General features: G+C 49.2%; 10 protein-coding genes across 10 annotated transcripts; 4 read left to right on the forward strand and 6 right to left on the reverse strand.

Moving 5' to 3' along the window:
* Positions 1-222: 222 nt before the first annotated feature.
* Positions 223-2,471, reverse strand: N7508_003499 (potassium channel family protein; the record flags this gene model as incomplete). The annotated part of the gene is made up of 3 exons (XM_058461565.1): positions 223-1,932; positions 1,983-2,121; positions 2,182-2,471. 3 exons carry the CDS (start codon positions 2,469-2,471, stop codon positions 223-225), a joined length of 2,139 nt encoding a protein of 712 aa, XP_058322142.1.
* Positions 2,472-4,801: 2,330 nt separating this feature from the next.
* N7508_003500 (uncharacterized protein) lies at positions 4,802-6,073 on the reverse strand (the record flags this gene model as incomplete). Its single annotated transcript, XM_058461566.1, has 1 exon — positions 4,802-6,073. One exon carries the CDS (start codon positions 6,071-6,073, stop codon positions 4,802-4,804), a length of 1,272 nt encoding a protein of 423 aa, XP_058322143.1.
* Positions 6,074-10,130: 4,057 nt separating this feature from the next.
* On the reverse strand, positions 10,131-12,524 carry N7508_003501 (Zn(II)2Cys6 transcription factor; the record flags this gene model as incomplete). The annotated part of the gene is made up of 1 exon (XM_058461567.1): positions 10,131-12,524. One exon carries the CDS (start codon positions 12,522-12,524, stop codon positions 10,131-10,133), a length of 2,394 nt encoding a protein of 797 aa, XP_058322144.1.
* Positions 12,525-13,235: 711 nt separating this feature from the next.
* Positions 13,236-14,729, forward strand: N7508_003502 (alpha-mannosyltransferase; the record flags this gene model as incomplete). Its single annotated transcript, XM_058461568.1, has 1 exon — positions 13,236-14,729. The coding sequence occupies one exon, from the start codon at positions 13,236-13,238 to the stop codon at positions 14,727-14,729; it is 1,494 nt and encodes a 497-aa protein (XP_058322145.1).
* A 530-nt stretch (positions 14,730-15,259) lies between these two features.
* On the reverse strand, positions 15,260-15,673 carry N7508_003503 (uncharacterized protein; the record flags this gene model as incomplete). The annotated part of the gene is made up of 2 exons (XM_058461569.1): positions 15,260-15,361; positions 15,416-15,673. 2 exons carry the CDS (start codon positions 15,671-15,673, stop codon positions 15,260-15,262), a joined length of 360 nt encoding a protein of 119 aa, XP_058322146.1.
* A 995-nt stretch (positions 15,674-16,668) lies between these two features.
* On the reverse strand, positions 16,669-18,742 carry N7508_003504 (uncharacterized protein; the record flags this gene model as incomplete). Its single annotated transcript, XM_058461570.1, has 2 exons — positions 16,669-18,642; positions 18,698-18,742. 2 exons carry the CDS (start codon positions 18,740-18,742, stop codon positions 16,669-16,671), a joined length of 2,019 nt encoding a protein of 672 aa, XP_058322147.1.
* An 827-nt stretch (positions 18,743-19,569) lies between these two features.
* On the forward strand, positions 19,570-19,911 carry N7508_003505 (uncharacterized protein; the record flags this gene model as incomplete). The annotated part of the gene is made up of 2 exons (XM_058461571.1): positions 19,570-19,584; positions 19,639-19,911. 2 exons carry the CDS (start codon positions 19,570-19,572, stop codon positions 19,909-19,911), a joined length of 288 nt encoding a protein of 95 aa, XP_058322148.1.
* A 484-nt stretch (positions 19,912-20,395) lies between these two features.
* On the forward strand, positions 20,396-21,145 carry N7508_003506 (uncharacterized protein; the record flags this gene model as incomplete). Its single annotated transcript, XM_058461572.1, has 1 exon — positions 20,396-21,145. The coding sequence occupies one exon, from the start codon at positions 20,396-20,398 to the stop codon at positions 21,143-21,145; it is 750 nt and encodes a 249-aa protein (XP_058322149.1).
* A 1,816-nt stretch (positions 21,146-22,961) lies between these two features.
* Positions 22,962-23,925, forward strand: N7508_003507 (protein-transporting protein BCP1; the record flags this gene model as incomplete). Its single annotated transcript, XM_058461573.1, has 3 exons — positions 22,962-23,033; positions 23,093-23,329; positions 23,380-23,925. The coding sequence occupies 3 exons, from the start codon at positions 22,962-22,964 to the stop codon at positions 23,923-23,925; spliced, it is 855 nt and encodes a 284-aa protein (XP_058322150.1).
* A 177-nt stretch (positions 23,926-24,102) lies between these two features.
* On the reverse strand, positions 24,103-25,093 carry N7508_003508 (chorismate mutase ARO7; the record flags this gene model as incomplete). Its single annotated transcript, XM_058461574.1, has 3 exons — positions 24,103-24,180; positions 24,239-24,890; positions 25,023-25,093. The coding sequence occupies 3 exons, from the start codon at positions 25,091-25,093 to the stop codon at positions 24,103-24,105; spliced, it is 801 nt and encodes a 266-aa protein (XP_058322151.1).
* Positions 25,094-25,406: the final 313 nt, after the last annotated feature.

The raw sequence follows: 25,406 nt of genomic DNA on the forward strand, positions 1-25,406 counted from the left end.
GGATATTCTTATCTCTTTATTTTGTTGCCTTGTTGTGAGTCGTAAAGCCACTACCTTTGACTCAATCCAATTTGAAGTCTTAAGTTTGAAGAACCTATGTAGCATTGTGCACAGAACATGATCCAAAGAGCCACTATGGCAGTGCAAGTCTCAAGAAAAATGGAAAAAAAAGGCAAAAGCAAAAGACCCACGGGTATACGCAAAAAAAAACAGCACAATCATTCATTCATGATCTTCCAATCCAATATCCCTCTCCTTCTTGAGAGTCACCTCCTCCGAATCAGCACCACCACCATCTTCTTCTTTCTCTTCTCCGGCATTACGACTCTCCTGAGTCGAAACATACCGAATCAAGCTCTCACACAACCGATCCAGAACCCACTCAGGCTCCGTCTGCGTAGCCAACATGGGACTATTCTCACCAATCCAATCCCAGTTCAGAAGCCCATACTCATCTTCATCCATATTCGAATCCTGCCTGCCGGGCGATTGCCCCGAAGAAGATGGCCTCGTCCGTGGATCCGTAAACTGAATCAACCGCGTGAATTCAACCCATTCCTCGTAGCAGTATCGTTTCCGTTTTCCCTGGCGTGCATGTTCCGTCGTACGACGAACGGCAAAGGCGAGCTGCTGTGCTAGTTCAAGGGGTGATGGATCACGAACTAATTCCTCGAGGGTTCGGTGTGGATGTTCACCAGCTACCCTGTCGGGATGGGTAGGTCGATTGATACCATCATCCTCGCGTCTATCACCGACCCTGCCATCCTCGCCACCTTCAAGCGCGAACCCGCGTTCCAATCGCTTCTTTTTCTGCCGAGCCGCGAGGAGTTTCGCAACGCCGGGAATCTTCATTAAAAAGGAGTGATAGATACCCGATTGGGGGAGAACGATGTAATCAGCAACTTTATCGGTTCCATGCTTGAAGCTTGCAACGACAGTATCGCTCATTTGGGAGATGAGCATTGTCATTGTCGGAATGGCGATTAGTGACCACAGCACGAAGAAGGGTCTTCCTGCGTTCGATTGGGGTGTGATGTCGCCGTAGCCGATTGTTAATAGTGAGCAGAAACAAAAATACAGCGATTCGAAGTATGACATCTGTTCCAGTTGCCAAAATACCACTGCTCCGCACGTCCATACAATTCCAAATGCGACTATGCTGATTATGAGGTCGTTCCAGCGACGGAAACGCAATGTATCGTATTGAATGCGGCGCATCGCGTCGAATCGGTCTTTTTCTTCGCGCATGACAAGTAGTTTGGGCCGACGGGCTGTGATCATGGCATTGATTGTGTTGCGGATTGGTCGATGGTGGCGGTGAGGATTGGAATTTTGGGATTTCCGTCGAGTAAGAGTTGGAGGGCTACCTTCTTTACCGCGGATGGAGATTTTCCTTTCGGAGGCTGTGAACTCGTCTAAGCTGACCGATCGATTGAATGTTGATACCCGTTTCTGTTCGATGTGTTTCCGGATCACATTGTCGTAGTGGACTTCACGGGCAAATTTGTGGATGCTTCCAACAACCAATCCCAAAATGATGATTCCTATCACTGCATATGGCCAGATAATACCTCGAGCAACGGGAGTGACGGCAGTTATGTCGCCGAATCCCAATGTCAGAACGGTGACATCGCAGAAGTATAATGCATCCGCGAAGGAGATGCCCAGGATGCGTTGAAAGATGGCCGCTCCAATCAATAGCCAGATCACAAATGCAGTCATCTGAAGAATCAATGTTCGTTGTTCGTCGGTAAGTGCGAAATGCTGCGGGTATCTTCCAAGGAAGTAGCCTAGCATGTTGATCATCAAGATGCCACTCAAGAGGAAGTATAGACAAGCCGCAATCACAGCACTCCAATATGGTTGTGAGTAGACATGGTCAGGACCAATTGGTGGTGCATATATACTCAGGGATGTCGTGATCCCACAGAGCTATTATAAGTATCAGTACGGACACCTAAGATAGAGAATACGTTACTCACAATTCCTGTAGCAATGAACCACAGAATAATGGTAACCGGCAACGCAATAATGTATCGGATGACTTGTGTAAAGTTGAAAAGCAAAAAGACATTTCCCACAATACCACAGACAAGCGAAACAGCATTTGAAGCAGTGATCCTGTATACAGTTTCAGAGGTCGCCACATAACCACAACCACAGTATCATGTTGTCACTCACCAATGAGGATCTGGATACCCTTCCTGCAGCCAATTACCCGCACGACTCTCAGTTTTGGATATAATATCATTCCGCCAAGGCTGAACCAAAGCAACAATCGACATAACATTAGCCAGCGGACCAGTGGCAGCAGCAATAAGAGGAATAGCCGTAGACGCAATCCACCAAGACTGCGGCTCATCATCTTCAGCCGGCCTCATATGAAAATGACCCTTGAACCGTTCCCACAGCGACAGCCCGGCAGACTCGTCGTCCGTGGGTATCTCGACTGTCGTAGACCCATGCTGCATCGCTCTGACATATCCATGCGCCAGATCAAACTGGGAATAGTCGGAAAGCTGAAGGATGGAGAGACTGTCCAAGTTTCAACGAGGCAAATTTGAGTGAAGTGGTTGTGGGTACCGTCAGGGATCGCGTCCTAATCTGATTTTGATAGGGTGAGATTGCATCGGATCCACGCGGAGGATGGGTTGGGACCGTAGGAGGATTCTGCGCCCTGTATGTTCGCTCCCTGGGTGTGGCCAACTGGACAGAGATATGGAAGAAAATATCTTAACCTGATGATTGAAGAGTATCACGCTGTACATGACGTCAATGCCTAGCTTTGACCTTGGTCCCGTGACTCTCCCACGTGCGTCATCATTTATACCATGTCAACAAATCAATTTTTCATACATATAGAGATGGAAAGATAGGCATGCAGAAAGCCAAAAGATGTTCATCAATAATATTGACATAGTGACCCGATATGGCGACATGCATGTCAGCTAGTCATCATAAGCGGTCATGTTAAGGCAAATAAGCATGCATGCCACATGGTACAGGTAGCTGATTTCATCGAATCTGACGAACATAATCTTTAACTCGAAATTGAGACACATCACTTTAGTATAAGCTTACCAATAGTTATGTCGCTCGATATCTCCTACCATTTTTAGGACAGTGTCCGCAATATAGTTCGCACGAAACCACCTCAGCTCTATACTCTTTCTTAAACAGCTCAACGTTCCAAGACAACATCCCACAAGGCCGCTTTGACTCCAAAGGCAACTAACAAGCGAAAGCCGAGCCTCGACGTAGTACGACGTACGCAGTACCTATACACAGACACAGACCCATCCCACAAACGCATCAGGCCCAAAACCAAAACCAACTCACCGGACATGTATTCCAACAATACAACATTTCCAAAAGAACTCCAATGTGCAACCTATGCAACCCACCCAAACTCAAGAAAACTTAACAAAAGCACAACGCAACCCCGCATACATGGACAGTATTGCATGTAACTTACATATAACCCCCACCAAACCCACTGATAGGCTCGCCACCCCCAAACCCCCCAACCAATACAACAAATCCCCCGTAAACAATAAAACCCCCAACCTGCATAAACCATAAACCAAACACCAAAAGCCAAGCACATCAAAACGTCAAAACGCTAAGACCTACACTTATATTGCCAGTGACATCAGAACCCGTCATTGCGGAATGCAGTACCTGCTTCTGAGGGGATTGGACCTGAAACTATGAATTACTAGGCAGCCAACCAGAGGGCGTTGTAGGTTTTACGGAGAAATAAGTTGGCTAGATGCATCTTAGTACCGCTTACTGGTTACTACTTACTAGTATTGTGGGTAGTGGGCTGTGGAGGTGGAGGGGTTCGATTGTGCTCCGTACCCTTCGTACTCCGTATGGACACAGCGTATGTATGTACATGTACATGTACGCAGCACCTTAGGGCGGGGTAGTGATCCACCCTGCATGTCGGTAACTTTTGCTGTACTCTGCGCCGGTGCCGCGAAGCGCTGGAGTAAGCTTCGCTATCACATATCACAATCTGTCTGATTGGGGCTTTGGAAATAGCATGGATACAGCTACGGGGTAGTGGTATGGTCGGGAAGTACATGTATACTATACTCAAATTACATACTACTGAAGAGTGGAACAAGGTATGATGAAAGTATAACGAGTGTCAAGGTTGGTCTATCGGATGTTGAGGTCGTGGTTCTATGTACAACCCGGATTCCTCCTCGAACCCAACATCAAATCAAGTAATAGCGAAAGACAAAATAAAAGCAATAAACAAAAACATTTGAAAGAGACGCAAGAACGGCTTGCACGTATATAAGAAATCGCAAGATGGTATCATCAAAGCAGAGTGAGACGAACATCAACGACAAAAAGAGAATCAGAGTTGACGGCCAGAAAAAGACAAGCAAAAATTAAACAGAGGACGCCAGTGATGGAAGAGAAATCAAAAGAAGACGCCGCCCCATGAAGGAAACGAGATCAAGATCGAGGCGCCGGAACCAGGAACCAAAAACCAAAAGAAAAAAAACAAAAAACATGTATCTTTTTTGGTCGTCCAATCCTTTGGACGATATCTGCCGATCAGATCGAGAAACCGAGTCAGAGTAAATGCAACGTGCAAAGCTAGCCGGAGCAACCAATGCGCTCCAAATGCAATCCAACAAGCGTCAAATGCTCCCAGTATAAAGATTAAAACGAAATAGGAAATTCTCTATGATATCATAGATATCATCCTCAATAGTCGGTAGTCGATAATCGGTAATCAGGGGAAAGTGTGTGTTGTGGTTGTGGTATGGTAAGGGTGACACTACATAGCCGAAGGACGGCGCAGTATGTCTTCGCAGTTGGCATCGAATCGCATATTCCAAAGTCGAATACTGTTCATAAGCTTCTCGGTGTTCTCAAGCTCGCGATCACGACCGAAGATAGATTCGACAAATTCACAGCCAGCATTGCGACCCATAGAAACAGGCTTGCCGCCGCCTTCCCGCTTAGCGGCCTTCCACATGTAAAGTTCACACCCCTTAAGGAGCTTCTTGAAACGAGCCCAGAGGCGCTCGCCACTTTCTAGGAAATCTTCAACGACTTCCTGTGCCTCCACGCGCTGAATACGAGGGAGACATTCGTCGGCCCTCTTCACCTTGCCCGCCAGCTTGATTAACAAAAGCCACAGGTCGCCAGCGACATCGGCCATGGGCGTCGAGGCGCCGTGGTGGAAAACGGTCCAGTCGTAGATCCACTTTCCGAGGGAATTCGCATCAAACACACTACCGAGGAGAATGATCGGCGCCTCGGTCGGATCCCAGTTCTTGGTCGAATAGCCTGCCGGGATGCCAGCTCGCTCGGCGTCATCTTCAGTAGCGGTGGGAGGGGGTTTCGCAGCGGGAGCGGGCTTGGGCTTGTTGGGAGTGCGCGTGGAAGTGGACTGGCGCCTTGCACGGGAGCGTCGGGCAGCATCGATATCCTCGGTGTTAGGAGCCTGGTTGAAGTAAAAGTGAGAATCAGCTGGATTTGATTTGCGGTAAGAGGCCGACGCGCGACGAGAGCCGTCGCGCTTAGGATTCGAGGAGGCCGGGGGATGGCCTGGGCGGCTGGAACGGGGCTCGCGGGTGTTGCGCGGGACGTCGCATGCGTCGTCGACCACATCGACGAAGATGGGTCGCGTCTGCGATTGCGACGGGTCGAATCCGTAGCTGTAGCCGGGGCCATAGCCGTAGTCGCAGCAATAGCCAGTGCCGAGGCCATCCCCCGTAGGATGACCAGCCGAGGAGTGGTATCGACGGTGTTTGGGCATTTCCGCAAAAGAAGCACTTACATGATCGTGCTTTCGCGATGGAATGCCATAGTCTGGCGTGGCTTCGTAGTAGCCGTGCGGGTAGCCCGTGGTCGAATACCATCCCCCCGTTTCTTTGGTGGCTGTGTAGCTGGCCTTGCGGTTGTGTCGTCGCGAAGTGCCCCGGGGTGAGGAGTATGTGTTGGCGAACTGAGAGGCGTAGTAGGCGTAGTGAGGTGAGGTTGGAGGAGACTGCGAGTAGTCGTAGGTGGACCACCCGGGTGGTGGACTGGAGTAATGATACATTATCGAACGAGCATGGAGCAGTTCAGATTGTAAGAAATGCAATGGCAAAGAGACAAGAGACAAAAAAAGAAAGAACACCGAGTATATTATACAGGATATCGTGCACCCAAACAGAAATCGACGCCGATTCAGAACTGCAGGCCAGATAGGATTTTTTGGGGTTAGGACCGTCACCGCGGTACGGTTTCCGATCGAAGAGAGGAGGGTTGAAACTGAATGAGCTGAGAGGGCATTTGAACGTTCGGTCTCGATCCACTGAAGAAGGGAGAGTGCGAATAGGGGGGGGCAGCTCTACCAGCTACCAGATGGGCAGAATGATAAGAGAATGACTCCTGACGGGGAGCCCAACAGTAATAACAAAGACAGAGTCTCCCACAGAGAAGTTAGGAAGAGAAAGTGGAGAGGGAAAAATTCGAAAGGATGAAAGGAGGAACTGATATTGGCGCCAAATCAAGTGTGTGTGAGTTGGCGTGGGCTGTGGCGTTTGGTAATACACATACGGGTATTCTATTCTATTCTTTTCCAAATTTATAAGATAAAATTAGATTATAGAATTAAATCATTGATTTACACCTATAAAATAGTTAATTCCCTGTCTATCTACGAGGTTTTATACCTAACTCTCTCAGTTGTGACTCACCGTGGCGATTCTTCTCGAGTCACCTACCACTTTCGAGCTGACTCTTCTCCAAAGTACTATGTCTACCCCTCAGACTAGTCCAACTAGTCCAGATGGAGACTCTCCTCGATATGCAAAGCGCTTGTGAGCAGCCCCTCAGTTGACTCGGACATCTGCATTTCCATGTAAGGCAACTATATGTCGCCCAACTATGCCTCTCTGACTCACTTTGATTCAGCACCTGGGCGAAGTAGGAAAAAAACCGGCGCATGGTGAGCTTGATCAAAGATCTCACTGGCTGCCTTGCAGCTATAGACGTAATCTAGGCACCCTCTATCAGCTGGCGTGTCATAGTCGGGTTGGATGAGCGCAAAACCATGTGCCTTCCAGAAGTAGGGTACATTTTCCACGGGCCACTTCATCTGCATGAACTCCATGGGTGAGTTTGCCCGGAGGAATACTGGATGGGGGAAAGTGGTAAACATCTACAACGAATACAAAGACACCTGCAAAAGTACATGTGTGTGAGTGTGTCTGCACATTTAGATGTAGTCCCAACTAAAAGCCGGTTCCATGGTTGGCTCGCAACTCGATCGCGATTTCACGGCCCATCCCGTCTCGTCCAGCGGTTCACTTATTCAAAGACTCCACTATAGATATTCTCCGAACAACGTTACAGATACACGTTGCCATGGCAAGAACCAACGAGCCCCATCAGGGTCTTTGTATTTACACACCTTTCGCTTGTTCTTGTTGGGCAACATCACGGACCATGCATGGGCTTTACCGCTGCGTCGCTGGGCAGCAACCGACTACTTTGGGCCAAAATATAGAGAAATTCGCAGACCGCAACTTGCTCCTCCACTGGATACCGTCACCAGACGGACAGAAACTTCAGCTAGCAAAAATAGAGATGAAGACTGGCTCTAGATGTCTTGATGGCCCGGCTGTGTTGACGTTGGGATTGAAGATGGAGCCTTGTTCTCCAAACCAACGCATCATGAAGTCAGAGTTCTGGATCAACGGCTGTCATCCATGAACAATTGACTGCCCACCCGTTTGCTTCAGCGTGGGGTTATGAGCAATAGGCGACTCGCTGCGACCGCATCCAAGCCCTAATCTGCCCTTTTCGGAACTAGTTAGTTCCAACACTAAGGCCTGATGTATGCAGCATGTCTGGCAGTGATACTGCAGTTGGATCCCAAATCCCACACACAGTACACTCTGAAACCAAGAAAACAATGTGTCCAGTATTCCAAATGTGAAAAGGGCCACCGCAATTTACCCCAGCCACCGATACCAACAATACCACGGCTGCTACGCTCACGCACCGAGTAAAGGGATGAAATGGAAGGAATTTCAGCACGTCCTTGCGGCGCACCCAAAGAATTCAAGGCCGATCCCTGATTCGAGGGTTTTGTTTTTCTCGAGATGAGTCAACTCCTTCGAGAAAACCTGCCCCTGTTTTACCCAAGTAGCCATTCACAAGACAAAACACACCCTGCACCGCCGATCAGCTAGGGTTGCACATGGCGTTTAATTAACAGTAAAATAATAACAAATTAATTACAGCCCACTAACATTTTTCTGATCGTGCAGACAGGATAGATCTCACATGCAAGGCAAGCATAAAAATCATCATACATATAATGTTCGATGTGTCTGCCTACTCAGCACACATATATGACACTCCCATTCGACAGCCACTCCAATTTGCCACCCCCCAACCAAAGCTGAGCTCCAGCAGGCTCCAGCTGCTACTTCACATGGAATGGGCGATCGAAGGAGTCCGAAAGGAAAATGAAAAATGGAGACATGCGTAATGCTCGCCTAAGCCTAGGAACCGATGGAATTTCTGGAACAAGGTTTAAAGGCTAGGGTAAACCTACACCAATGACGGGGCTAAGCTAAGGGCTGCAGGGCGGGTTGAGAGCCGGCAGACTCAGGCTTGGCTGGACATGTAGGAACATAACCTTGAACCGGCGCACGGGCGCTAGACCGTCAACCCAAATCTTCATTTTTATATGTATTTTCTTTGTGCGACTTTGTTGTAAGCTTCGAATGACTCGCATGGCAAATATGTTACATCTTTTGCTGGATGAGGACACCGAGATCACACATTAATTACATGTTGGTTTTTCTGTTACTTTTACTCCGTGCTTGCGTATCAGCATCAGTATCAGTATGAAGCCGTGCACATAGCAGCTACCTCCGCCTCGTACTCGTACTCCGAACGCAACTCCGAAACAATAATCCTGCAACCTAGCCAGATGACCGATAATTGCGATTTAATATGGAGATTCTGTGCTTGCATTACTGAACCGCCACAATGCAAATAGAAACAAGGAACAGGCACAGCCTCGAAATCAACTTTCAGTCTATGAAATTGAAACAAATTAATTAAACTAACTTACGGATGAACCGTACTAAATGTGCACGCTCGCTCGCACGCTCTAGGCTCAATCACATTAGATTACCACCCGTAGCTCTAACTACTATCTACCAGCTACCCAGCTTACCCCTTGCACGAGCGGACATAAGGATTCAAGCCGCGGAAGAAACTAAAACAAAACAAAATATCGGTCCTACTTTACCTGGATCCTATTGGTATTTTGGGCCGGTGTGAAATATCGGTCTCCCTTGGCCTTGGCGCGATTGAGCGGTATGAATATTAAGTTCTTTTTTATTATTATTATTATTGTTATCAGTCAGGGATTTGAGGCTGTCCTCTGCATTCTGTTTTCGAGGCAATTATTTTTGATTTTGATTTTTCTGATGTTTTTCGGACGTGCTTTCTTTGTGTGTGTTGACGTGCATGTAGGGTTTGGAATTTGCCCTTGCCCTGTGCCCTACGGGTCTGTGACTGGTTTTGTGTTAGGGGCAGTACTTTTGGTTTTGGTGTTTTGGGGGCGCTGGGTTGGATTGTGACAAGGGGTGTCCATTGGTTGTTTCTTGCTTTTTGGCGTATGAATGTGGGAGATAGACTCGGGGTGGAATTCCCCGACTGGGTAGGTATCCGGGGTGTGGGTGGTCGTGGAGTTCTGGTTGAAATGTGGTCGTATGCTCATGGAATGGATGAAAGGATGGGGATATTTTGGTAGGTTAGTTTGCATTAGCTGTTGGTCGCTGGTTGCTGGTTGCTGGTTATAGATTGTTGCTTTATCAACTCGGCTGCAGTATCAAATGTAAAGGCAGTTCTATATTGGCTGCTGGCCTGGAATATATACATGCGATCTATAAGTTAACTAATAGACAAAAGAGAGCCAGTATGTAAATGGTATCAACCAATGGCAAACTGCTGCACAAAGAATGGTATCAAATGAAACCCAAATCGCTGATCCTGATAAAAGAAAGCCTATCCCGGATGCTGAAAAGCTGGAGACCGCGAGCATACCGTAGAGCCCGGGTATGAATTAATAAAGACAAAAGCAAAACAATCTATGCCACCATGTATTCTCCGCCGCCCCGCTTGGCCTGCATGACTTGGGACCATCGGAAGGCCTGCGACGTTGGTGCCCGACCTCCAGCCAGCGGAGGTGGGGGGCCGAAGTCGCTTGGATAAACAGGGTACGAGGATTCATCAGAATACTCCGCCCAGATCCGCTCTAGGAGTTCTAGACATGATAGGTTGTTGACGAAGCCGGAATCCTTGGAGATATCCTTGCAGCGGTTTCGGATGATCGAGCGGTGATTCTCGTCAACACACTCTGATCCCACAATGAATAGTGGCCAGAGAAGATAGACATCTGATTGCACGGTATAGAGACAGTGCATAGCCAGTTGGACGAGGTGCTGGATACGTCCATGCCGTGATGGGAGAGTGGGCTCCGCTAGGCGCTCACAGTATAGAAGCGCGGCATGGCGGAAACACTCCGAGATCTGGAAGACATCCTGGAGATTCTCGGGGGCCACTTGGTATGCAGATGTTGAGGTTTGCGGCACGGTATAGTTGGTGGAGTTCCATGACATAGTAGATGCAGACAAGGGTGGAGAGGGGAAAGCGGATGCTTCAGCAGGTGGGTCGAATCGCCAGGATTCAAGTCGCTGCCTAAGTGAATACCATTCAGTCCAGAATTCTGGAGAGGATGGCCGACGGGACTGTTCGCTGCTCTGCGGCGGTGTGGGAAGGGAGAACCCGTACCCAGGAAGCGGCATGGAACCAGCCATAGGATCTGGAGTAACAGTCTCCCACCCTGGGAATAGCATAGAAGGAGGAAGTGGTGCGGTGGACACAGCAGCATCAGTTGGGCGCGAGAGATTAGGAGTTTGATCCTGACTGAGAAGATTCAAGCGGCCCAGCTGAGAGATCAATTTGAATAAACGACCATCACAACCAGCTAGATTCTCCAACCCCCATTCTCCGTCGGTTTTCGAACTGATCTCTAAACATGTCCCACGAAGCTGTACATCACGGTCATTCGTAGTAGCTGTAAGCGTATCAAACCATGAGAACATGCGGATGAACCATTTGAGATCATCTGTTAACACGCGAGAATGGCGCATTCGGATCGCGAGGAGCCTTGTCACTCCTGCGAACTGTGTCCGGAACTCAGCGACACCAGTGTCACAGCCATGGAACAAGCAGAGCATTAGAAGTGTCGCCAGCACCGAGTCTGACAATCTTCGACGGGGGTCAGCCAAATCGGCGTTCAAAGCCTTGACGGCCATCCCTCGGTGGTGATTTTCTTCCCTCTGGTATCCTTCCGGAACGGAGATGCCATATCGGTCTTGGAAGTCTTCATCGGTAAGGGCACGATGAGCCATCGATGCCATACGTGCCGGTAATGTTCTTTCAGTAGAACGATGGTTATGCTTTCGCCGTTGTCGCAAGTTACTTGTGGCTAATGTTGCAATTGCTTCTTGCAAAGCCTCGCTCTCCACGGCCAAACGGATGACATGCGTGCGGAATGGATTTGATGGGCTGTCAAAAGCAACAATCATGGGAGCAATAACTTCAGCATAGTAGCTGATGAGATAACGAAGACGAGGCGTCTTTCCCACAGATCGCGCCAAAAGGAGCTGAGATAGTGACGGGGAATTTGCGGCGTTCCAAAGCATATGGTAATTGGGATCTCTCTTGACATCCTCTTCATCAGCATCGTGTGATGACGGCGGAGTGACAGGCTGATATGACAAAGGCATTGCAGTGGGCCAGACTGGCGAATTAAAGCTGGCTGTTGGGCTCAATATAGGAGCATACTGCGATACCGTGTCCGGAGTCATGCATTGAGTAGTATTTGGCACCAAAGGCCGGGATGGTAATGGCAATCCGGAAATCTTGGGTGTTGAAGCAGCCGTATTGGACCACGACTGGGGATCTGGCATATCCATTGTCCACGGCATATCGAATCCCGGCATCATGGGCGGCGGACTTTCCATTTTCACATTGGCGGTCCCAGCGTCGAACGATGAAACTGATGGGCCAGTGACCGGAGGCACCGGAACGGAAGCATTATAGAGAGTCCTTGATGAAGACGGACCACTGCTATTTGAGGCCTTTGGTTGAGGTTTCGCAGGTGTCGCTTGCTCTTCCGATTCCATCACCGGCAGCTTCTGCCCGCGGAGCTTGCCTCGACTTGCGACTCCAACTCCCCATGTCAACGTCGTCTTGTATCCGGAACATTCGCGACCAAGTTCGAGGCACTGAGAACAGTATGGTCTGCGCCGATCACACCGTGCTCCTCGCTTGGAACAGGCAAAGCAGTCGTCGGGGGCCCCGCTGACGACGGTTCTCTTGCGGCGCTTTCGGACGGGGGCATTCGGGTCGGTCTTGCGGGATTTACCCTTGAGCGCCGGTTCTCGAGGCCGAGGATCTGGGTTATCGGAGGGCATCATGAACGGATGATCTGGTTGCCCGCACGGGGTCCATCTGTTGAGACCGCGAAGGCCCGAGGAAAAGTTGAAAGGCAGTACAAGGTTGCGGGGAACGGAACGTTGGGAACGGAGATTTGTAAGACCGGGGGAAAAGGTCAGAGTGGAATCTGGGGGGTTAGGGGAAAAGGAAGAACTGAAGAAGAAAAGAAGAGTGCTGGGGGGTGGATATGAGATCTGCCCGGTGGAGGATGATCCGCGCCTCTAGCAAGACCTGAAGGGGCGTTCGCGACTGATTTCTCCTGTCTGGTTCCACTCGGTGATCATGAAATAATCGCGCATCTTAGTGCACTTGCGCCTGCCTCGGTTGGCCCAAAATTGGGGTGTTTCGGGGTCTCGTGCTTGGTTTTCAATATATCTGATTCACATACTATACTATACCATACTATACCTAACGGTCAACTTGCACCAGTTTGTACAGCCTGAATAGACTAAATATGACCCGCCAAGCCTGGACCAATCTTCTGCCGCTCTGCCCGGGGAACGCCACACTCTCCAACACCCCGGTCTGTTATACTCCAGCCATGTACTTGCACTCTGTATAGTCTATACTGTCTGTACACAGTTTCAGTTCAACCGTTCAGTAACGTGGTTCTGGCTGTGGCCGTGCGCCGCTCCTGAACCCCTGACCCAAAGCGCAAACTCTCCGAGTCAACATTGGCGTCAGTGACAATGGGTGGTGCATTTCGCCCTGGGAGGGCGAGGTCCCTCGTCCTGGCCATGCTTTCACTGATCCTTGTCTGCACCGTCTACTTCTATTGGACCCCGACCACCGCATCCTCCACCGTCTCCCTCGTCCCGAATACAGCCTTCGAGGTCCCCCTCACGGAACGCCAAAAAGACTTCTGGAAGGTCCTTCGACCGATCTTCGAACGACACAACCCCAACTGCCCTTCTCCGGATAAACTAGGCGATGTGGACGCTCAGCATTTCGATCCGACAAAGGAGTTCCCGAGGCCCGACCTGACGTCCCTGAGCGAGGAAGATGAGCGCAAGATGGAAGAGGCCCATGCGAGCTTCATTCAGGATATCAAAAACACCGGCAAGGAATTGAAGCCTATTCATACTCCGGGGAAGCGAGGGTTGGTTTCTACGGCTGGTGCGACCTACCTCCCCGTGTTTGTGTCCTCGCTGCGAATGCTCCGCCGCGCTGGATCCACATTACCAGTTGAACTTTACATGAAGGATGCCAGCGAGCATGAGAAACGCGTTTGCAATGAAGTGCTTCCTAAACTTGATGCGCGATGCTTGGTATTAGCTGATGTTGTGGGCAAGAACATCATCGAGCACTATCAACTCAAGATCTTTGCGGTGTTATTCTCGTCCTTTGAGGACATTATCTGGATGGACGCCGACTGCTTTCCCCTTGGCAAACCAGAAGAACTGTTAGACTCAGAGCCATTCAAGTCCAATGGCCTAGTGACCTGGCCCGACTTCTGGGCTTCCTCCGCATCCCCGCTATACTACAGAATCTCACGACAAGAGGCGCCAGCTATGGCTGCCCGTCAGTCATCAGAAACAGGGGCTTTCTTAGTCTCGAAGAAAACACATTTGTTACCGCTCTTATTGGCCGCGTACTACAATTTCTACGGCCCGTCCCACTATTTCCGCTTGTTAACCCAAGGCGGTCCTGGTGAGGGCGACAAGGAAACCTTTATTCAAGCTGCTTCGGCACTTGGCGCACCTTTCTATACCGTCAGTGAGAGGGTGCAGGCTATTGGACATGCTACTGCAGATGGCCTGTCTGGATCAGCCATGGCGCAGTCAGATCCGCGCGAAGACTACGTCTTGACGCAACAAGACAAGTGGCGGGTAAAAGACCAGGCTGTGGCCCCGGCACCACATATCTTTTGGATCCACGCGAACTACCCCAAGTTCAACCCCGGAGACCGCATCTTCGGTATGGGATGGGAAACAACTCCTACGCTGAAAGAAGATGGCTCGGACGGACGAGCCTGGACCGCACCGCTGGACACCGTGGCCAGGTTCGGATACGACGTAGAAAAGGCCTACTGGGAGGAGATCAAATGGGTCAGCTGTAATCTTGAGACAGCCTTCAAGACATGGGAGAACAAAGTGGGCCTGTGCGAGAAAGTCGAGGAATACTGGGGCCACGTCTTTGCTGGACCGCATGACGATGATCCCAAGTTCACTCTGGATGGATGATCGCTGGCCTTGGATCTACTGCGCTTTATTTTGCGCTTCGGGCCGCTTTCTGGTCTGTTCAACTTCTTTCCCGGCCCGGAGTCGGGTTCCTGGCTTGGACACTGTCCTGCGTTATACCACCTCAACTCCACGGGAGAGCAAGACCACAAATGTCACCTAGTCTGGCTACTGTGTACTGGTCCCACAGGTCAGAACAGTCGTGTCTAGCACACGAACAATGGAGGCACACAAGCCCTTTGGTACCATCCCCACCAAAAGCAGGCTATGACGTTATACTAGCCATGTACAGTACGGACCATTTTTTTTTTCTTGCTGCACAAGAATTTCAAATTTGACCCAGCTTCTCTACACGTGTTACGCAAGAAACAAGGATTTCTTCAATGTATTCATTCAATGGTCACACTCAATCAATGAGGAACGTTATAACCAGATATCATTATATCGTACATCATGCAATAAATCCATCCCCACCAACCCGACCTTAAGGTCTGGTGCTGGTATTTTATTATATCATAACATCATAAAATAACTTATTTCTTGATGCCCTTCTCGCGAAGGCGCTGCTCATCCTCAGCCTGGAGCTCGGCGTCGATCTTGGCGCCCTTGGAGGGAGCATTGCCGTGGAGCTGGGCCTGAAAATACTGTTAGCAATTGAATATTCCGATATGGGAGTTCTTATCACTTACGGGCTTGGTAGGGTCCTGCTTGCTGAACTCAGCCTCCTGGTTCTGAACACCGTTGTGGTGGTGCGAGGGGTCGCTCTTGTGCTCTTGGGAAGCAAGCTTGTTGGCGATGGAACGACCATCCTTGGAGTCAAGGTTCTGGTGGCTGTGTGTCTGGCCCTCGGCGTAGCGAGCGCGCTCCTTGAGCTCTGAGAGAGGGGGGTTGCGCTGGTCACCAGCTTCGTAGATGGAGCGGTCTCCGACGGAAGATTGGCCAGACATTGTGTATAGAAAGGTGTTTGAAAGGGGGAGAGACGGGTTGTTGGTTTATCTTCTTGAAATTTAGAAGAGTGGTAGAGAAGTTTGGATGTGATTGAGCGGAAATCAAATGCTGAAGCTCGACCCTTGGTCTTATAGTTGAAATTGTACTTGTGATGTCATGCTGGAGTCACTGAGATCATAGTGGGGCATTTGACCAGGTTGGATGGCGACAACAGTTTCAACCCTGCGATTTCTGGTCGCGTGTGCTCTGGACCCTTCTTTACTTTTCTCTTTGCATCACTGGCAATCAAGGAAGTAGTCGGTGACATCGTTCAACGGTGGAGACCTTGGAAGGTATCCACTTCCTAGTCTTCTCTTAGGCTTCTTCTGACGTTGATGCTTGTACTGTACCTGGCAGTCCGGTGTCCTGCTATTGGATTACTGTAGCTTTGATCTAATCGATCGAGCTAGTTGATATTTTCAATCTTACTATACACTTCTGTGCGGTTTTAATTTCCGATCGGGAGACAATCCAAGTCACGATGGTGTAGCATACCATCGAGGATGCTGGGAACTGCAATGAAACTAGGGTCCATGTATCACGATAATTTAGTTTATCAAACACCAAATTATACGTTGAATTCTGGTATTATGGACGGTGGCATGTCTGTTAACATTGATGGGAGTGAATTCGTACATACCTCGAAAAATCGTAAGGCCGGCGTCAACTACAGTACATTTATGGTGCATGTCGATGTGAAAAGGCAAGCTGGCTAATTTCGGCGATATTACAAATGGCAAAGAATTACAGTCCTTGACGTCTTCGCCTGCTTATGTGATTTGCAACGTCTGAACGATTATTGCGGTCCGATATATATATAGAGGTGCTTCGCTTGTGTATCAGGATAGTTCGTGCCAATGAAGTTTCCTCACTCGTTTCTTCAGAAAGTCGGGCCCTTACAAGATAATCAAAAAGACTAATGCATAGTATTCATGTTTTTGTAAACGATATTGACTTAGCTGGACACCAAAGGATAGCTCTTCCATCCATTTACCCATTTACTATCCATTCCGCCCGGCCAGACATCTAGAAGAGCGTTTCTGACGTCAAGAGGAAGATAGTCATCCTGGGTAGTGATTGCATACGTTCGTCGTATTACCGCTTCTCTCCTGCCAATTTCCACCACATTCGGTACCCCGATGTCATTGGCGTTGTAACGTGTCACCAGGAATGATCGTGAAAACCATCTAGAAATGCTTTTGATCTGCGACATGTGCCCGAAAGGTATTATACGCAAGTTGCTCAGACGACAAGAGATTTGCTCGGAGCAGACCAAATCCCAAATCTCATGGGCTAGATACTTGTCTATGGCTGAATTGACCAACGCTTCCACGAGGACAGAGTGATTGTACTCATCGTCGAGCCGTGGCTGAGGATCAAGGTGAAGATCTAGCATGAGGCTATGAAGGTTTGTGAGGTTCCCTAAAGCCTTGTATATTTCGCATTCCTTTACACGGTTCTTCGTTCTTTGTACCTGAAGCCGCAGCTCTTCTAGGTTGGGACATGACTCAGCTAGTTCGTGGATATCGGAGAGATTCAGGAGTGGATAGTCATATTTATATCCACCGTCGACATCAAGTGAACTATAGCCAGCCCGAATGCTTGGTGCAATGATGAGCCCCTTTAGCGAAGGGCCATGACGCTGTATGATTTGCATGAGGGAAGGAGCACTGCAAATACCCGAAAGATGGAGATATTCCAAAGGGTGGAAAGCGCGAATTGCGTCGACCATATCCTGTCTATGTATATCGGTGCTCTCGAAGTCGCTCACCCAGACTAGCGGCTGGGCAGATATGAAAAGTCGTTCAAGGCTAGGGAGCAGGGTGGCCACACGGGCAAGTTTTGCTGAATCACGAACGCTGTTGATCTGAAGGGATCGAAGTCGAGACAGATCCACAACGCCCATTATCTTGAGTAGGAGTTCCTCCCCTGGCCCGGTTTGTCGAAGTCCTGGCCCAGCTCCTGGAATTGAAATTGATTCCAGGGAAGACACCGGCACGGGCGGAGCAGAAGTAGCAACTTTCTGCCACTCTCGCTTCAGGGTATCGAATGCCTTTAGCCCATCGCGTAACTTTACCCAATCGAATGGAACTTCGTAACTGGTTTGTATGACGAGGTGCTTCAGGCCTGGGGACTGAAAGAGAAAGGGGAGCAATTCCACTAGGTATTCACACTCGACACCAGGATTTTGCTGTAGCTCAATAGCTAATGTGTGTAGATTCTGAAGACGAAGCATATCGCAATTTTGTTGGTATTGGTATTCTCCGTAGAAGTAGTCCGTTACAGATCTTGCAAAGTGCTCGACCCCGGGCTTCAGACCTGGTAAATTGAACGCCACCGACTGCGGCCACCAAATATTCAGTTTGCAGTTGGGATGATGTTGGGATATGGAATCCATTAAAGTAACCGGGAACTCGTTCTGCGGAAGGAATTCGAGCTGCTCGACGCAGTGTAGACGAGAGATGAGGGAGGCAAGATGCGTCCAGTCTCTTTCACAATACCCCACGCTGGAAATATCCAGACTGGTAGCATCGGCGCCAGGAAGAACTTCGAGGTCCAAGAACAGGGTAGGATCTGTCATATCCCGCTCCAGAAAAGTGTCTCGCGTTGCCGGGTGTTTGTTATAATAAGGATACCTCAACTTCCAGCTGTCCCATCTCCACCGAAGCTCTTTTCGCGAAGTTTTAAGATCATCAATGGGCGCTGGGATACAGACGATGAATAGTCGTCGAGCGTATTTCATGAACTGACGCCCACGTCCTAGACCATCTTCTGCCAGCCAAGAGCAAGAAGCTCGAAGGCTCCTGGGATCCCAGAACAGGACAGTGAGGTCTTCATATAACATGGGAATAGCTATGCTATAGCACATCCGGCTGACTTTGCTGAAGGACTTCAGATCTTCACGCGAATTTGATCCATCAAATTTGAGCTAATACAACCAAATTAGTTCCTTGATACAACAAGAGACTCTGAGGCGCACTTACATTGAGACTTATTTGTCTCAGAAGCTCCACCGGAAGATGGTCCATCTTTGTTGTTTACACTTTATCCTTTTGCAAGGAACGGTCCTGACTGGCGTCTCTTTAAGGCCTGCCAAGGTTGTGTTTATGGCGCCTGGGATGCGGTCAAATTCTAGAATATTGCCAATCTTACCGCCCAATTCTATTTCAGCCCTGCATCCATGCCTTTCACCCGTAGTAATCTTCATACGAAACCTCGTTCCCATTCTTTATCTCCAGCATAGGCTCCTGCCGAAATGCAGAACAGCGACCCAATAGGGCCGTAATTTCCCCAGGAATCAGGGATCAACATCGCTCGATCTAATTCAACAATACTTATAAAAGAAAAGTCGAACATAAACCGCATCAAATTGCGGAATTTAGTTCCATGTCATCTTGCTATAACCACTTGACCATGAAGAATGCATAGCTCCTAGGTTAAACCCCGACAAATCAACATGCTTCACTTCTAGATGTACGAGCACCGCTCAACACCAAGTCCAACGACACTGGCAAGCAGCTGCCTCGTCTATGAAGAGCTCTCAGCATTGGGCATCCACAGAGCTTTACTTAACAAACCCTAAGGCACAAATTATGAAGCCAACTATATACAAGTCAAAGATGATGCTAAAGGTCTAGTGGTTACTCTGTCTTGCCCAAGTGAGAATTCGAGTTACTGGTATGAATCAAGAATCTCTCCCTAAATGCCTCGAAGCTACCATGCCCTGTTGAAGTGAGCATCATTCTACTGGAAAATATTGTAGATCCTCTCCATTCTTGACTTATTCCCTCTACAACCAACATTCATCTTTATCTACCTTCGCCCACACATCGTCTTATTGTATCTTCGCAATAATATGCCTCCCCACGGAGTGAGTTTATACTAATACCTGATGGTGTATTCTCTCCGAAACCGACACCCATAGAGCCCACCACGCGCGAATAGGGTGCGGGATAATCGGCTCCTGCGCTACGATTCCACTAGCATTGCCAAAGCCGATGCCGATGCCACTCGCTCAGGCAGAGGCCGAGTTGGCCGAGCCCTTATTCACACTCTCGCTGTCGAAGTCTCCACCACCCCGACAACCGATCCCGTCAACATTTTGACCGCTCAGATGATCACCGGGCATTCCATGCCAGTTTGGGATAAGCCTACGCTGGCCAGGATGCTCAGAAGTGATTGGATGAGACTGGGATAAACCGCATTTAGAGATGGGAAGGTGGTTCTGGGAAGGAACAAGAGATAGAAATGGATGCGGCCTATGAAGATCATGGATAAAGTTCACCACTTGACAATGTCCGGGGTGTATGGTCCGGTAAAAACCGCATGTTGTTGATACTCACGATGTGCGGGCGGTGAACCGTGTAAGCTTGGATATCTGACGTAGCCACAATTTACAATTTCAAAACCCTTTATGCTTCAATTTTTATAGAGAAGCCATATCGCTCAGTGCTTGGAGTGCAAGAGAATCGAGGATTGTAAACAACTACTTTTTTCCAACCAACATGCCTTGAACACGTACGTGCAGCGACCCACTCCCGTCATCGGAGAGAAATGCGATTGAGTGAATATCAACCTCCCAAACTATGTTCGCGCGTATACAAACCCGAGCCAGTCAAATACTAAGGCATACAACGAGCTACACAATCCCAAAAATCTATCAGCCATACAAAATTGCCACAATGAACACCTCAGCCACTCCAGAAGCACCAACAAGCCCAACAGAAGTGCAGCCCCGCTTCTCCGCGCTGTTCACCGAGCTCGAGAACCGCTTCAAAACAACAAAGCTTGGCAGCGACAAGTGGTACATACTAGCAATCTCCACTCTAGCCGCAAGCCCAGATCCAGAGCGCGCAGACCAGCTCTACCTCCACCTCACCCAGCAAGAGCAATACACCACCCCGGCAGCCCGACAAGCTCTGATCCGGCGACTGCGCGAAGCACTCGTCAAATCCGTCCCAATCGTTGGAGTCTGCAAGCCTATCGAGGCAATCCTCTCCATTGCCGAGGTTGAGCGCGACGAAGATAAGGATTATACCTTCACGCGTGAAGGCTGGCAATGTGACCAGGCGAACCACGAGCGTGGCACTGGCTGGATGCAGAAATTGTACTCGCGGAATACGAGTGGCACACTAGATCTGTTCAGTGCGCATCGTGATTTCTCTTGGTTGTCGAAGGAGATTACTTATGGGCTGTTTTTGTCGGATCGGGCAATTCTTGATGATTTGGATACGCAGTTGGTTGTTCTTCCTGGCATTATGAGCCAGAATTTGCCCAAGGAGACGCATTGGCATATTCGTGGGACTAGACGACTTGGTGTGTCGAAGGAGGAGGTCGAGGCTATCTGGAATTGTGTGCAGCTTGTTGCCCAATTCTTTGATGTTAAGCTCCATAAGGTGCCCACTGTTGAGGCTGTTGAGTATGACGTTTGATTTGCATTTGATTAGATATAGAACTACTTATACAATATGGCCATGGGGAGAGAGTTGCTTTTTCTAGACTCGATACTTCTCAACCAATGAGGTCCATAGAGTTTGAACAGGCCTGTTACTTGAAATCATTGCAGGGACTTATACATTGTGTCTATCTGGCACCTGAATAGGCTGCAAGGACACAAGACTATCGCATGAATCATAGTCCGGCTCGGATTTGCTCGAACTCTAACCTATCTCCACATTCTGATATAGCATGCCACCTTCCATTAACCTCATCCGTTCTTGCACCCATATTCTCCTGGTTGCATCGGTAATATTGGTCACCTAGGTCAAAGAGGCAGCATCGGGTGTCATAGCACGATAATAGCCTCTCCAACCCAGGCTTCGGCCTCAGTGGCGGTGGCCTCCGCCTCGCTTATGCTGGTTCAATTGTATCGCAGAGGTGTCCCGAATGGGCCGTTGGATGTTATGACCAATTTATAATGGATCAAGCGGTAAAAACTAGAAGAAACGCAAACGATCCACCAGTCGGGATCCTCAAATTCTCGTTCCCTAGATAAGATTGGAGTTGCTAGCCTTCTTGCTGAACGAATGTAAAGGAAATAGACAGAGTACCGCAGTCAAACAGAGTCATTTAGGGAACGGGTCTCTGTACGAGGCCTAGAATTGAGATCATAGGACTTAAACGCCGCAGCTCAGCATCTTGCACCATAACGGCGCAAGGCGTCTGCGCGCGCGCCAAGACGAACTGCATTGGCGATGGCATTAATGGCTATCTCATGCGAGCAGGGCAGTTTTCACGGCCTGTTCAACTCGGGTCTCTTCCTGAGTGGCAATCGCGTCAGCCTCAGCGATGCTCTCGGAGTCGTATCGCAGGGGTCCATCATCTGGCACCCCGTGACCGTTGGAAAGTGGTGTGTTCTGCGTTCGTTAGCGACAATACGCCATCAGGTCTTTTCATCGACTCACTCCTAAAGGCATTGTGGAAGAGCAGTTGGAAGGGGAGGTTTTTATCCAACGCGTAAAGAAAGGGTGATGATGTGGACCAGTCACTAATGTCTGGCCTGAGATGAATGGTTGGATGTAGAAGAAGTCAAGGAGTGAAAAAAGTTTGAATTTATACCAGGAGTAATTGATGAGTGTATACGCTTTGCTAGAAACCCGAGATGCCAGCAATATCGGCCCCAGGAACGCTCGTAGCATGGTATTGCCTGGTTGGACGGGTCAAGCGTCGAGCCCAAGCCGGGGTTGCTGAGCTCTTTCTTCGTTGACTAAGGAACACTGCGCTATGAAGCTTCCTGCATAGGATCAATACATTATTGGAAGATCAAGGAACGATTTCTGGAAACGAAATTACGCGATACAAGAAGGCAGAAAGCGGATTCAATGAGTGAGTGAATCTTAAATTCATATGGGTAGCTGGAATGATTGTTGCCCAGTAGGACAAGTTAGGCATTTGCCTTTGTCCGGGGTGTCTTTTGACTGACGCGTTGGTTAGGAAATTTCCCCCTATAGTAAAGAAAAAGGTGACAACAGTCGAGTTGTTGTCTCAGGTTTGATACAGCGGTCTAGCTATATACAAGAAAACATTTGCAGATGCTACTAGAATACCACAGCTGAATAAAAAGAGTATTAACCTTCGAAGAGACCGTTCCGTAGCACTTGAACAAAAGATTCATAAGACCGAGCTCCAAGAGTATACAAAGATTTAGGGTTGTGACTGATAAGAGCCGATAAGGAAAAAGTTCGCAAGCGGCCGAGCGCGGGGCGACTTCGAACCTCACCTTTACTCAACCATACAGCATTATTCAATATGGTTAAACGGAAAGACCTCGGCGATGTCCCTATGGGCGGCACAGAGCCAGAGGATGACGGTTCCGACGAGGTCAGACTGGCTAGATCTCACTGGACCTCGAGCATTGCTAACATGAATGACGACAACAGGACATTGACATGGTCAATGTTGACTTCGAATGGTTCGACCCGCAACCTGCTGTCGATTTTCACGGCCTGAAGAACCTCCTGCGCCAGCTGTTCGACAATGACGCCCAGATCTTCGATATGTCCGCGCTAGCAGATCTGATCCTCTCGCAGCCTACACTGGGATCGACGGTCAAGGTTGATGGAAACGAGTCCGACCCTTACGCCTTCCTATCGGTTCTCAACCTGCAGGAACACAAGGTATGTAAATTACATCGCTTTGACAACCTCACGCATGCTAACAAATGCAGGATAAACCCGTCATCCAAGAGATCATCAAGTATCTCAAGACCAAGACTGCCGCCAACCCCTCCCTGTCTGCCGCCAACGAGCTCCTCTCTCAAAACCCCATCCCTCCCATCGGCCTCATCCTCACTGAGCGCCTGATTAACATGCCCTCCGAGACCGTCCCGCCCATGTACAACATGCTTCAGGAAGAGATTGCCTGGGCCATTGAGGACAAGGAGCCGTACTCCTTCTCGCACTATCTGATTCTCTCCAAGAACTACGAAGAGATTGAGTCCAAGCTTGACCAAGAGGAGTCCCGGCCACAGAAGAAGAAGAAGAAAGATGGCGAGAAGTCCGAGCGCTTCTTCTTCCACCCCGAGGATGAGATCCTGGAGCGTCATGCACTCTGCTCCGGCTCTGTGGAGTACACTCACAAGTTCGCCGAGGGACACTCTGACTCCAAACGTGCCTTCCAGGAACTTGGTATCCGCACCAATGGTAGCTTGATGCTCATTGAGGGGTCGAAGTTCGAGCCTATGGTCAAGGCTGTTACTGAGTACCTGTCTTAAACAGTACCGTGACTTCTAGAGTCATGAAACTTATGTCCGGCTTATGAATATATATATATTGTGCTAGATTCCTGCACTTTTGCGCTGTCTATATTTGTTCTGCCGGCCGCATGATCTTCGTAACTATGGAAACTCTAAGGAAAATATCGGCATCGTAACTTCATGACCAGTTCCTCCTTACTCCCATTGTGTGCCCTTGAGACGCTGCATGAGGTACTCGACCTCAACAACCTTGGTCAAGGGGATAACACATTCCTAGAAAAGCACAAGTCAGCAACCCATATATATGAATCCGAGCAGATGAATGTATCACCTTGTACATGGCAACAACAGCATCACTGTTAATCTTCTGATCCTTCTCGTCAGGGAAAGCAGGATCAGTGCCATAAGTCTTAGCCTTAAGGCCAAGACGCTCAAGAACCTTCAACTCGACAGCAGCATTGGTTATAGCAGCATCAATACCAGCACGATCCTCAGCCTTAATCAGACGCACAAAGGTCTCAGGGTCCTTCTGGAACTTCGACTCAGCAACAAACTTTCCAAAATGAATCCGACGCGACAACGCCTGCAAACAGGAGACGTCACAGGTAGCAGCAGAGCCGTAGTTCTCCTGTGTTTCGCCACGGTCCTCCCGGCCGTATTTCGGGCACACTGCCGGCAAGATCTCGTCGATGTAGCGCTTCTTGATGATGTCGTTCACGCAGACGTCGTTGTCGTGCAGGATACGGGGGTACTCCAGGGGCTGCAGTATAGGTTCTTCTAGCACGTCTGGGAAGAAGGCATATTCGTCTGGGGATTGGTAGCGGCGGACGCGGGATTGTATGCGTTCTTGCTCGCGGAGCAGGTAGTCCAGCAGACTGAACTCGCTGTTGGGGATCTTCACGCCGCCGGGGACGTAGACGGTCTTGTTGACGGGGAATTGTACCCGCTCGATCAAGTGGAAGGTGATTGTATCCTCCAGACGGCTAGAAACTGAGGTGTCAGCAGACTGCGATGTGGTAAATCGTATATTGCAGGGATCGGGCTATGCATGGTGGGGCGCGGAGAAGATCTTAGGGGGCTTGAGATCCGATGAAGCGGTGGAAGGGGGAGCTCACATCAGCTGGAAGCGAATGTTGGCAAGGTCCAATGCCTTGGAGGCATCAGAGAGATCAATGGCGGTATCCATGGCTGGGTTTGGTGAGTTGCAAAAGGAGAGTCGATCTGCGGGACTGCGAAGTTTAATACGGAGTCCACTCGTTCAGCCCCTTATATAATTCGCATGGTCCAGTGCTGAAGGATGACTGTGCGACATGCTAAGTCTGCACCCTGCAGGGTTTGAGAAAACAGGTGATAAAGGACATGTAGCGAGTTTAGTCCAGTGTTGGGTTGATATACTGTATCTACTAGATCTATTCGATCTGGTAATAGGCGGTACGAGGCCGAGGCATATCACAAAAGGCACACTACAATCGACGAATCGAGGCCAAACAATGCTGAAG

This window comes from Penicillium antarcticum (genome assembly GCF_028974205.1).
Source record: "Penicillium antarcticum strain IBT 31339 chromosome Unknown utg000003l_segment0_segment0, whole genome shotgun sequence".
Taxonomy (NCBI): Eukaryota; Fungi; Ascomycota; class Eurotiomycetes; order Eurotiales; family Aspergillaceae; genus Penicillium; species Penicillium antarcticum.